This window comes from Tripterygium wilfordii, chromosome 8 (genome assembly GCF_013401445.1).
Source record: "Tripterygium wilfordii isolate XIE 37 chromosome 8, ASM1340144v1, whole genome shotgun sequence".
NCBI lineage: Eukaryota > Viridiplantae > Streptophyta > Magnoliopsida > Celastrales > Celastraceae > Tripterygium > Tripterygium wilfordii.
Genome location: NC_052239.1, coordinates 10614004 through 10626034, shown reverse-complemented (window position 1 = coordinate 10626034; position 12031 = coordinate 10614004). Strand labels below are relative to the sequence as shown.

At 37.8% G+C, this 12031-nt stretch overlaps 3 protein-coding genes across 4 annotated transcripts; all 3 read right to left on the bottom strand.

Moving 5' to 3' along the window:
* Nucleotides 1-355: 355 nt before the first annotated feature.
* LOC120003295 (F-box protein At2g27310-like) lies at nucleotides 356-3318 on the bottom strand. Of its 2 annotated transcripts, none has more exons than XM_038852222.1 (2): nucleotides 3080-3318; nucleotides 356-1599 (listed from the first exon to the last, which is right to left on the bottom strand). In XM_038852222.1, the coding sequence occupies exon 2, from the start codon at nucleotides 1591-1593 to the stop codon at nucleotides 466-468; it is 1128 nt and encodes a 375-aa protein (XP_038708150.1). In that variant the 5' UTR covers nucleotides 1594-1599; nucleotides 3080-3318; the 3' UTR covers nucleotides 356-465. The 2 variants fall into 2 exon arrangements, with proteins under 2 accessions (XP_038708150.1, XP_038708151.1); XM_038852223.1 differs by lacking the exon at nucleotides 3080-3318 and adding an exon at nucleotides 1908-3059.
* Nucleotides 3319-4671: 1353 nt separating this feature from the next.
* Nucleotides 4672-7576, bottom strand: LOC120003727 (small nuclear ribonucleoprotein SmD1a-like). The gene is made up of 5 exons (XM_038852784.1): nucleotides 7364-7576; nucleotides 7199-7275; nucleotides 5378-5569; nucleotides 5224-5285; nucleotides 4672-5157 (listed from the first exon to the last, which is right to left on the bottom strand). Exons 1-4 carry the CDS (start codon nucleotides 7375-7377, stop codon nucleotides 5224-5226), a joined length of 345 nt encoding a protein of 114 aa, XP_038708712.1. The 5' UTR covers nucleotides 7378-7576; the 3' UTR covers nucleotides 4672-5157.
* A 990-nt stretch (nucleotides 7577-8566) lies between these two features.
* On the bottom strand, nucleotides 8567-10589 carry LOC120003637 (heavy metal-associated isoprenylated plant protein 35-like). Its single transcript, XM_038852653.1, has 5 exons — nucleotides 10476-10589; nucleotides 10348-10407; nucleotides 9593-9649; nucleotides 9439-9514; nucleotides 8567-9354 (listed from the first exon to the last, which is right to left on the bottom strand). Exons 1-5 carry the CDS (start codon nucleotides 10587-10589, stop codon nucleotides 8567-8569), a joined length of 1095 nt encoding a protein of 364 aa, XP_038708581.1.
* Between the last annotated feature and the right edge of the window lie 1442 nt (nucleotides 10590-12031).

Below are 12031 nucleotides of genomic sequence, written 5' to 3'. Positions count from 1 at the left end.
CGTTAAACTTGTGTGTGCACAAATTTTCCACTTGATTACAGGATATGTTGGACGAAAGTCCAATGCATAATTACAAGGGTATTGTTTTCAATGATAATTGAACTTTAGTACCTTTTGAATTTATACAATTTAGTCTTAGGAAGATTCATCAACCACAAGGGTAATTGCTTCCAATGATAATTGAACTCGGGACCTTCCGAATTCATGTGGTTTAGCTCTAGAAAGATTCATCATTAGGCTATCACCCAATTGATTCTCCATGCGCTCGGTAAAGAGTGCGAAAGCATACCTGGTCATCCAGTCCAGTTGACTTCTACTGCATCCAGAGCTCGCTTTGCTTGAAATGCAAATACAATTTTTATCTAACAAGCTCTTCAACCAGAGGAACTTGTATTACTTTTAGCAAAATTGAATTTTACAAAAAAAAAAAATACAAATTTTACAGCAAAAAGAGGCACAACCACATCACAAGATGATGTACCAAAATGTGATAAACGTTGCAATGCCTCCCAAGATACATAGCCGATCTAACCTACTTTCATTTCTCATCTTTTCTTCTTTTAACTCACTCTGCACTTTTGAGTACAAATGGCAGCACTCAAGCACTTCACTGTAATTTTTGCTCCGACGGCAGCTCAGCGCTTCTTTAAGAATAAGCAAACTGTTTCTTCCATTAACATGAGCGCCTTCCATGTCTTCCAACTGCATGCTCAACTCCGATAATTTGAGAATTGTCCGAACACCCTCTCCCTCCGTATGGATGACCCTGAATTTCATCATAAGTATGCATTCCACTACTTGACAGGGCAGAATGTCTTTTGCAGGAAGAACGGATCCAAAGCGCAGCACAAAGTCTCTGTCCGTAGGCCAATGTCTTTGCCCGCCAAGAGGGCTCCAGCTAGCAAGATTAGCAGCTTGTTTCATTTTTCTATTCACAACAATCCAACTTAATTGCAGTCCTTCACGAAGCTCCCGCCAGAGTTTTCCGTCTTTCCTTTCTTTCTCCATTGATAAAATAGGTGACAGACCATCAGCGACAGAGAGGGTAACTTCACCTTCACTGTCATCATCTCTAGCTGCATAGGTAAGAAGATCAATCCGAAACGGGCAGTTGTAAAACCAGCCATTGTGTCCATTGGCATTAGGAATGCCCCACAAGACTTTTGAACAAATTGTTTTATCTTTATACCTGATATCCACAATAGAAACAAAATCTGATGGCAAAATGCTTCCATACTCATCCACATCACCATAGTATTCTGCTTCAGTCCATTCTTCAAGATACTCAAGACCCTCATTCCATTGATACTCAGCAACTTCCTTATTAACAATAAGTGGAAAGCAATCTGAATAGAACTTTCTGAATCCACCAAGATACTTTATTAAACTTTTAACATCTTCCCTGTTAGTTGAAGGCCACAGGGAGCAACAAACATCTTCCCACAGTCTCTCCTCTCTGGAGATCGAGCAGAAAGCAGCACAAGCACATGCTGCGGTAGCCAATGTTGGGCCATCAAGACGTCTCAATATGTCATAGAAAAGATCAGTGTTCAGAGAAGTCGTGCTCTCAAATGGGGCAAGTGGTGCAGCCATGGAACTCTGAACGTAAAATATACAAGCACGTGATGTGTCAAGGTATGAACAAAAAGTCCAAATAAAAGTGGCAAACATGAAATGGTTTCAAGAAAAGGAGGTCCTCAAAAACAAAAACATGTCACTTTGTCAAATAATGATTCAGTATAAATTTGCATTTCAGTAAAATCTATTTCTGTTTTGCTGGTTTCAGAGTAGCAAAATTTTAAAGAATTATGATATGTTCTTTTCGACAAAAAAAATTGAACCAACATGATATGCAATTCAATTGAAGTTGATGACAGCAAAACAAGAACAGGAAATCCCAAAGAAACCTATTGGCACTTTTTCTTCAATCTTGTTCTTCTTGCTCATCTTCTTCCAACCTTGAAGCTACAACCCCCAAGTCCAGAGTCCAGACACAGAGTACTACTATAAGCATCCTCTAATATATGCCTCCTTTTTTAGGCATGTTTATCATATAGAAAAATAATAACATTAGCACCACAATAGAGAAATCCAATACCTACCAGGAAATATTTCAAAGCAATATTAGAAATAGGCGCTTTTAATGAATTCCAAATGTGTTGGTGGAACACAATTTTTATTTGACAAAAAAACCCATGTTCCATTTTGTATCAAGATAGGTTATTTATAGAGGAAACTAGCTGAAATCAAATATAGAAAACGATTGTATAAAAATAAGGTATAGACATAAAAGAGTGCATCTGCTGCTCAAAGACACTTATATGAGGTCTCCGCAGGATGAAGGGGGAAAACGTTATGGGGAAGAAAAAAGTGAAAACCTTCAATATAGAAGAAAAATTCAAACTCCTAGGAAGACAAGATTTTTGGGAAGACTACGAATCATATGATTCCCTAAGATGTATGCGAAATAAAAGTCATAGAACTGCTCAAATGAAATTCATTCAACATAAAATCCCAGTAAACTTGTACTGATCATGCCATCCTCAACAAAACACAGTCAAGCTACAAAGTTCAGCCTACTAAATACAAATGGGACATTGAAAACATCCAATGATGATCCAAACTTGATTCAGAGATCAATCCAAGAGAAAAACTCAAAAGAGATTGGATCCATAAATAGAGATTTGAGTTCATAGTTATCAACCCAGTTTTCATAAAACTTAGCTTCATGAGATAATGATATATTCAATGACCGGATATAACAAAGAAACCGATGCAAAACCCATTTAGCTATATAATTTTATGCGAATAATGAAGTATGTTAGTATGGTGAAAACCAAGAATCTGAATAGGTCTAGGAGAAGAACTGTAAACACCAACTTCCAGACAGAACAATCAAATGCAAAAAAATCAAATCTTTAACAGAACAAACACCCATCACGCTCCAATTCGAGAAGAAAGCACCATCCAATTCACATCGTAAATTCTTCGAACAAATAAAGAACACAAAAAACAAGAACATATGGGTCGTTATCAAACAGACTAAAAACAGATAAGAACAAATAATTAATAAACCCACCTCAAACCAACTTATTGCAGAAGTAATCAGACATGAACGCCGCGAGGAGCAATCAAAGAACTTCGAGATCAGATGGCAAATCCGAGACTTTGTTTGGATAAACACTAAAAGAGATGGGTTTATTATCCTTGGATGGTTAGTTTATTACTTTATTGGGCTTTTGTGAACCTGTGTGGAATCTATAGTGTTTTCTGTTTTGGGAGTGCTGAGATTTTGATTTGTACAGCCTTGTTCTGCGGGTGCGCAATTCGCTGTATATGTGTTGCTTTGGTAACCGCACATATCCTGCCCCAGTGCCCCATTTGCAAATGCAATGGTAAATTATTATTGGATCAACAAATATATTATCTTTTATTAATGTGACTGTATTTATAAAATGTGTTTTGCTTATGTGGTTATATTGGGATAAGTGTTTTATTGATGTGGATGTATTGATATTTGATGTTTTGGTGTAATTTTGTTGTGGATAATATGGAGGAATGGAATGTCGTTGGCCTCCATGTTGGATGAGAAGAGAAATTGTATAGAAATTTGTGTTTTGTTGATATGGTTGTATTGAAAGATGTGTTTTGTTGATATGGCTGTATTAGAATACGTGTTTGATTTAACTTTTTGTGTAATAGAGGTGGGATCGGGCCAACAATTTTGTTGGCCCAACAAATAACAAACCATTGCATTTACCTTATGGATCCTCCCATGTCAATTATACCATCTTCTATGCCATGCTTTAAATGTTTTGGATTTTTTTATAAAAAAAAGTTGAAAATTCAATTTATAGAGTCAATCCCCATAAATTCCTGGAAAATAAACATTAGTGGGTTTTTTTTGTGAGCAAAATAATAAACACAACAAATGATTACAAGGGTATTCATCACAGTGAAATCAAACTCAAGACCTTTCAAATCTATACAATTTGACCCCAAAGTGATTCACCACTACCCAGAGGTTTGTGTATTTAAATTCACTAAATCTCTTCCAGATTGCTCTCCCTTAAATTAATTATGATCTTGCTATCTAACATTTTCGGACCAACTCCTAATAATTAATTCTCTTCAATTGTCGTTAATCTTAGTGTTTTAATGAATATTAAGAGGTGACATTTGTTCTACCATAACTTTGAAGAGACCGAATTACCTAAAAAAAAAAACAATTGCTTTAACCAAAATAAATGTTTGAAACTTCACCTAGTACTCATATAACCAGAGAACGTGACACATGTAATTTGGATTTAATATTTTGTTCAGACAAAATTAGTTGGATGTTAGAACAGACCATATGCCCAAATGTGTCCAAATCCCAGCCTGTACCGTCTGATATTCATGTTGGTGATTTTAATTTGCTATGTTAAAAGAAGGGACAGAAAGGTGTAGGCCACCTAATATTAGGGAATGGTACATAAAATAATTGATTATTGGATCATCTGTTGGCGATGCCTTAATGGCTCCATTTATTTATTAAAGGATTTGAAGGTTCGCAATTCCGAATTTACAATGTCATAATTCCGAATTTACAATGTCATCATTACATGTGAACATGTAATGATGAAAAAAAAAAATCAAACAATTTTAAAAAAATAAAAACATAGTGTGACATAACAAACCTCTCAAACCATTGGATTGAAATTGTAAAATCTACATTTCCATACAATTTCAAATGAATTGCGGAAGTCCCGAATCAAAAATGACATATGACAACCAGGATCATGCACCGACTCTTATTAGATACAGTAGCTGTATACCATGGGATTGTCATTATTTGTCAAACTGGGCCCAATAGGTGCAGTCAGGGTTCTGAATTCGGCCATTCAATATGTGACCCAATGTACATGGTTCAGTCTCTCAGTCCAAGAACCCCCCTTGAATGTGGAGACTGGGTGCATCTTTGTGAATTGTTGAATGATTAATTCGAGTTAAAGGGAACAATTATAGAAGATAATCTCTATCATAGGCACATTTACCTGCAACTCACCTTTTCTTTCAGGAGGCATTCAAGCAATTAATACCAGGTGAAATTTCAGAATCCTTAATCAAATCCCCACAAGGTAAATGTTGTTCACCGGAAGTACGTTGGACATGGTCCTAAGTGACCAAGCAAGTCTCATTTACAAAACAATGTCACACAAATCGAAACTTAGTGCAACATACCTAACGGCCACGACCCCGTCCTCGTCCGCGTCCACGACCCCGACCACGTCCCATAGCTCTCCCTGAAGTTTCGAAAAGAATTGAGAATGTCAACAACCATAACACAGATGAAAACCAGATCATTTACATTATCACAAAGAGGTGATGAACATACCAGCAGTTGGCTTTTTTGGTTTGACTCTAGGTGTCTCTTCAACGAGTAAAGTCTCGAGATTCAAACTGTCTGGCAGGATGTAATAGCGAATATTATTTCCCCTAACACTAAGATGATCCAAAGTTACAGGATTCTTCCCCTTCAGTGTAAGCTTCACGGACTTCAGATGAGTGTTCATGCTGATATCAACACCTACAAAATTATTAATACAATGGTCAGAACAATAGCTTCTCCACATAATGAACATGAGTCTGGTAAACTAAATAGCATATTCAATCGCAAGAAATCTGAAGACTATACATGAATTTCCAACACATGCAACAATAAACTTGTTGCTGCATGTTTTAGGATCGTGAGTGAAGGCATTGATAGTAAGCATACGCCAGCAACACAGTAAAAATAACTGCTTGAATTGCAGTTGGGTTTGTGAAAAAGGTAAACAACTCCTATGCAGGCTCCAACAGTGGACCCGGGTGGTGACAAGCAGGATGTACGCAGAATTTACCAAGGCTGTTTCCACATAATATGTGAGCCAATGCTGGATAAACAAAATTGTCACACTAATAATTCTCCCTGTGGCAAGATTTTTGGAAACCCATAGCAGGAAAAGATTCCAGCTGTAGAAATGCGGCATAAGTGCAAATGGGCAATTCTGCTTAAAAGTTTGCTTTCCCTATCAGACTATCTGAGAAGGGAATGATATTATAGTCTTGAAATGTAACGGAACCCACGAAGTGGATTTCTCATTTGAAAAAAAAAAAACACACAGAAGAATGATTTAAGACTTAAGAGTAAGAAATGGAAAAGGGAGGTATATATAACAGCAATACATGGCCACCCATGAGAAAGCTGGTCGTACAAATTGTGATACTTGAGCCAAAAGTTCTTTTTAGTTTCCCTCTCCGAAGGGGAGATATATCTAATGATTTGTTTCCATCTACAGAACGATTTACCTCTAGGTCGGTATACTTAGCACCAGAAGAATCTCGTAACTTAGATTACTCTTTACGAAAAGTTATACGAGCAACAAACTATTTAGTTCCTTTTGGGACACGTAGCAAGATCTCTTAATCCACCCGTGTAATGGAAACAGCGTCCTATCAAAATACACACAATACTTACTAACATCATAGCACTATATCTCTCAACCAAATTAAACCAATGTAATGACAGCTGCTACGTTGCAAGCACAAATAGCATTTTGTCTAACAAGCATAAAGGGGTTTAATAAGTGTGAGAGAAACGATTAGTAAAATTGGCATGGAGTTAGATCCTGACCAAATCAAAGAAAGGTTTCTATTGGAAACAATATTTGGCAAAAGAATGGTTGGGAAGTGACTTCCAAAGGATGACCAACAAAGAAATACAACTCAATTCCCCATAGTAACAAGACAAGTAAAAGAGTGATGTCTTCTCTACGTTTAGACCAAGCCTAAATTGATGTATATGTAACTTTTGAGGATTACAGCTCCAATTTTCAAAAGCGAGAGGCAAATAGGCAATCAGGCAATGTACTAGTCAAATTTTACCTTCAGAAATTCACGCCCTTCACGTATCTACAAATTTAGGGCATCAGTTCATCAACATGATAGAAACTATGGATCACACTAAGCCAGAGTATTACCAGACGTGCGGGGCTTAGAAATAACAGAACACATTGACAACGACAAATTCCTTCACAGACGTAAGACAGAATACCTCCAAGCGGCTAATAAAAGCGTAAACGCATATACATACATTACATTTAGGGTTTAGCAAAACCCTAGATACAAGGAACCTCGTGATAAAAAGGAAAACGATGCTTAAGGAGTAAAAACAAACCTGTAATCGTGCCGTGAACAACAGTTCCATTCTTGAGTTCGATTGACACGGTCTCGTTGTTTAATTTCATCAAAAACCTGCTTATTCCAAAAACAAAACAAATTAAGAGATATGAGGGAGGTCTTATTGCGGATGAAACAATAGATTTAGGCAGTAATAACTGACCTGACAAGCTTCATTGCTGAGAGAATACAAAGAAGTAGGGTTCCGAGCCACTGTAAGAAGGCGGAGAGCAGGGAGATCTGTACCAACTTGTGAGTTGTGAATCACTCGAGACTTCAGTTGAGATTAGAATATGAGATGCAGGCCTAGTCGTGATAACTAGGGCTCACTGAGACGGTGCCCTTTTTACGGCATGCCCCCACTTTTAAAGGGTTGGCACAACTTGGGAGCGGGAGATAGGGTTGTGCAAAGATTAGGGGTGACAAAAAAAAATTCAGATCAGACAACATCACGTGTTTATGAAATATTTACCTGTCTGGACCGTAACTCTAATTAAACTTCAAACATACTTAATTGATCAAATTTGGACAAATAAATCGGACAATAACCTAATCTGGATTAAGGTCCGAACAAGTAAATTGGATAAAAATGTTATGTTAGGACCCAAATCCGATTTTAAACCTGATAAAAATTTTCATTTTGGACCCGGATTTCGGATATATAACTTATATCCAAAGTCCAAACTTGATTTATTCCGAGGAGAACAAATTTGGTTATTCGAACATAATTTTACGGCACCTAACAAAGATAAGTCAATAGAGAGCGTTAAAAGTCCACATATCCACCTAATCATCTAGTCCATGATATAGTTTAATGGGCCGCGTCCAATGAACTGCCACATTTCCAATTTTTTAGTCTAGTTGGTGAATTTCTCTGTGATCAAAGTGTATGTACTCAAAATGTGTGTACTCGGGAGGCCGGCCATATATTCCATTCTCATTGGGATTGTGATCATGTATTGGGTTTTGGCCCAACTTATTTTGTCGTCATATGAGAATTTTTATACGTTCGAATATGACAATCCAAATTTAAACACATATTAGATGTACACGAATTCGCGTGTGGTACCTAGGGTGCCGACTGTTGATATTGTGCTGCGGATCAAAACGTTGGTTTGGGAATCCAAAGATCGAATTCAATGGCCAGGATTAGAAAGAATTTAATAATAATCTACTATTAATTTTTTTTAAACCAACTATTTTATTAATAATTAAACAATTACAAGATTCATCCAGAATTCCACTAGAAAATACAAAACTCATATATAAAAATACAAAACCAATGCATCATAAATTAACATGGAAGAGAGGAAGAAAAATAATGGAGAACACACATTTAGCAAGGACTAATAAGAGAAGCAGAAGCTCACATCACCGAGCAAGCATTGCGTTCATCACGACAGTATACATCAGCATACAAAGCATTTGCAGGTGATGGGCCTCCAGGAACATGGTAAGTACTAGGAGGACGAGGCCCGTAATAAGGTGGCGGCACGGGCATGGGCCGGGGCACACGATGTGGGTAATGGGTCAGTGGTGGAAGCCCATGGCCCCTCACTGTTCTCTTACTAAACTGCCCGGGACCAACCCGGTGGAGAAAATCAACTCCATTGGAACAAGAGCCAGGAGGTTCGGTTACAGGACAAGGACCACCACCACCAACATTACTAGATTGAGAAGGACAACCACCACGGTGACTTGAACGACCACCATCCGGTGGTGGTGGTGACGGTGGTTCGTCCATGCCGACTTTCGAGTAGTGGTCAGGAGTAGCATGACTTATAGGGTCCTCATTGTGGTCCTTGAAGATCATCTTGATGTTCCTAGAATGGGTTGTGAGCTCCAATTGTTTCAACCCTTTATTCTTGGCCAACTCCTGTAGGTGTGCTAATTGCACCTTATAAAAATCAAGTTCATCTGGTTGAGATTGAGCATCATTGGGGGGTGCATATGGGACATCTTTCGGTTCGGGTTCGGGTTCGGGTTCGGGTTCAGGTTCAGCTTGGCTTTGGTTGTTCTCTTGGAGCTTAGATTCCCATAGAAGCTCTGCTTTCTTCCCTGCCTTTGCCAGCATTGCTATGAGTATGTCAGGGTCTAGTGTACTATAAACTGTTACCTTTCCTTCCTTTGTATCTATGTCAATGGACTGCACTCCTGCAAATATTGAGCACAAAATGTTATCTTTTATACTTTCTTTCTGATCACAAAATTTGAACAAATGGCCTGAAGAAATGTTACCATGAAGTTTCCGCAATTGTTTCTTCACCTTCCTTCGACACGGCTCGCAATTGAGATTCACTTTCAGAGCACAAACCTGGGGAGAAGAAGTCCAAACAGTGAACAACACAAGAATATAAAAAAAGAATTGGATCAATTGGAGTAAAACAAATACCTGAAGAGCTTCCTGAGAATGATCCATTTCTGCTTTGAACTCTTGACGAAAGCCAAACTATGCAAGTTTAACACTGTGTATTCCTACAAAGTGCTTGAGTATGAAAGTGTGAGATTTATATGAAGAAGAAAATACAGTAATAAATTCTCCATTGATTTCCAATCAAGGGGATTTAATCATTTCATGTACACCAACCATTAGTACTCAACAGAAATATTCTGATCCTCCTAATTTGTCATTAGATGACAGAATCACCATGAATCGTGTACAGTTTTTAAGGAAAGAGATTTGGGAGACAAGAAAAATGTCGTGAGAGATTTACAAAGTTAAACCATAGAGAGTGCTAGCAAGTGTATATATATATATATATATACATATCATCTTAATTATTATAAGTACGCTGGATTTGGTTAGATGCTCCAGTATAAAGTCATATCTCATCAAAATTATTATGCCTTCGAAGCTGAAATCTCTATACAAGAGAGGACTAATTCAAATTTTCATAAATAGCATTTGAGCTGTTAATTAAAAGATATGTTTCATTCTTACTCTTCAAGGGGAGGAGAGGTGGGTTTCCGTGTTTGATTGTTTGATCCCCAGTGAGATCTATCTCCATTCCATTTGGTGCAATTTATTTTTCGTCAGGTTGTGCATGCGACCTGTTCGGCCAAGTTTAGAATAAACAAACTTAGAAGTTGGGGAGATATGGAAGGAATATGAAGTGACCTGATACTGATTGGTATTTGGTATATAACCAACTTTTTTAAGTCAATTTTCTTCCTCAAAATATTTGTCCAACTTTGATCAAAGAACAGCTACAATTTATTTACAGGAATGAAAGATAAAAGAGAAATATATAATTAGCAGGAGATATGATAGGAACCAGAACAAGTAAAGACTGACTACAAATTAGCAACTTGAGGTCAATAATAGGTAGTAGAAGCAGAGTTAACAACAGAGTATCCATGAATCTTCTGAAACCAAAGCTTAAATCCATGAATCATGATAATCTCCTAATTATGGTCTAATTCGGCCTCCGCAAGTGTAAGTGACATTGCATGAATCATCAACAATGATAGTGTATTGGTGAGCAGGCCTTGCCAGGAAGACAGGCAAGTGAACTAACATTTCACATACACACACATCATCCAACTCACTAAGCCAGTGGCAACAGTTTTCTTCTACAGGGCTTCCATGATGATGGTCGTGGTCGTGGTCATGATCATGGTGCTTGTGGTGGTGGCGGCGGTGGTGATGATGGTCATGCTTGTGATCATGGTGATCGTGATCGTGATGGCGGCGGTGGTGGTTCTCATGACCACTTACATTTCTGTTGCCATTGCCATGCTCATCCAAGGAGGAGTTAAGTGAAGAGGATAAAGAAGGAGCGTAAGGCGTTGGCAGCATAGAGCAAGCATAGGTCACCAGGGCTAACTGGGAGGAACAAAGGGGAACTGGAGCAACCTGGCTTTCGATTTTGGGCAAGATCACTGCCATGGCTCCAAGAAACACTAGCCTAAAACTATTGAATCTCTCCATCTGAGCTGTATCTGTGATTTCAGATATGCATCAAGAGAAGATTATAAACAAATGGGGACTTGTTTAGCAGAAATGTAAGTGACCAATAGAGTCATGTTAGTTTGTTCTTCTTCAATAGCTGAAGAAGAGGAGAGATCTGAATTTTTAAATCCCACTCATTTTGTGTGGCTAGCTACTATTCTGGTGGTGGTATAGTGACTGTTACTTACAGGTGTTTCTACCAACCCAGTTCCTACAACCAAACCAAAATGAACTACAGGAAAGACATTTTAGTTGTATGAACTATGAACTACTAATATAAGATATCCATCATTGTTCGAGTGTTTATCTCAAAAGTTTAGGATCGGCTACAAGAGTCACTATAAGTCATGTCTGTAACTTATTAAATGAAATAACAACTAAAACAACAAGTGTTCGAGTGTTCTGAAAGTGAAATAACAAGTGAAGCCCACTTGTTTCGACCCCATTTGTTCATAAAACAGCGGGGTCCATAACTTATAAGTCCAAGCCTGAGCATTACTCACATATATATGAAATATTTGGTGCAAAGAAATAGACACAAAGAGAGAGGGAGAGAGGGAGGGAGGGAGTTCAACAAGGGGACTACAGATTTACTTGTATTGTCTGAGATGTCGTGGACAACTTGGACATGAAAACTACATGCCAATTAAGGAGAAAGGGAAATCACAAGGAAGAAATTGTCATACAACTCATCAATACAGATACCAAAATTGATAATAGAAAAGCAGAAATAACCATATTTAATGGCATATGCCCTTCAATATCTGCCCTACTCTCCTTTATCAAAAATGTAAAACCTAATTTTTGTTCTGGTGAAACAGCTCAAATACAGCAAATAACCACCAAAAATGTCCAAAGATCCCAAAAGCTTAAGGTATT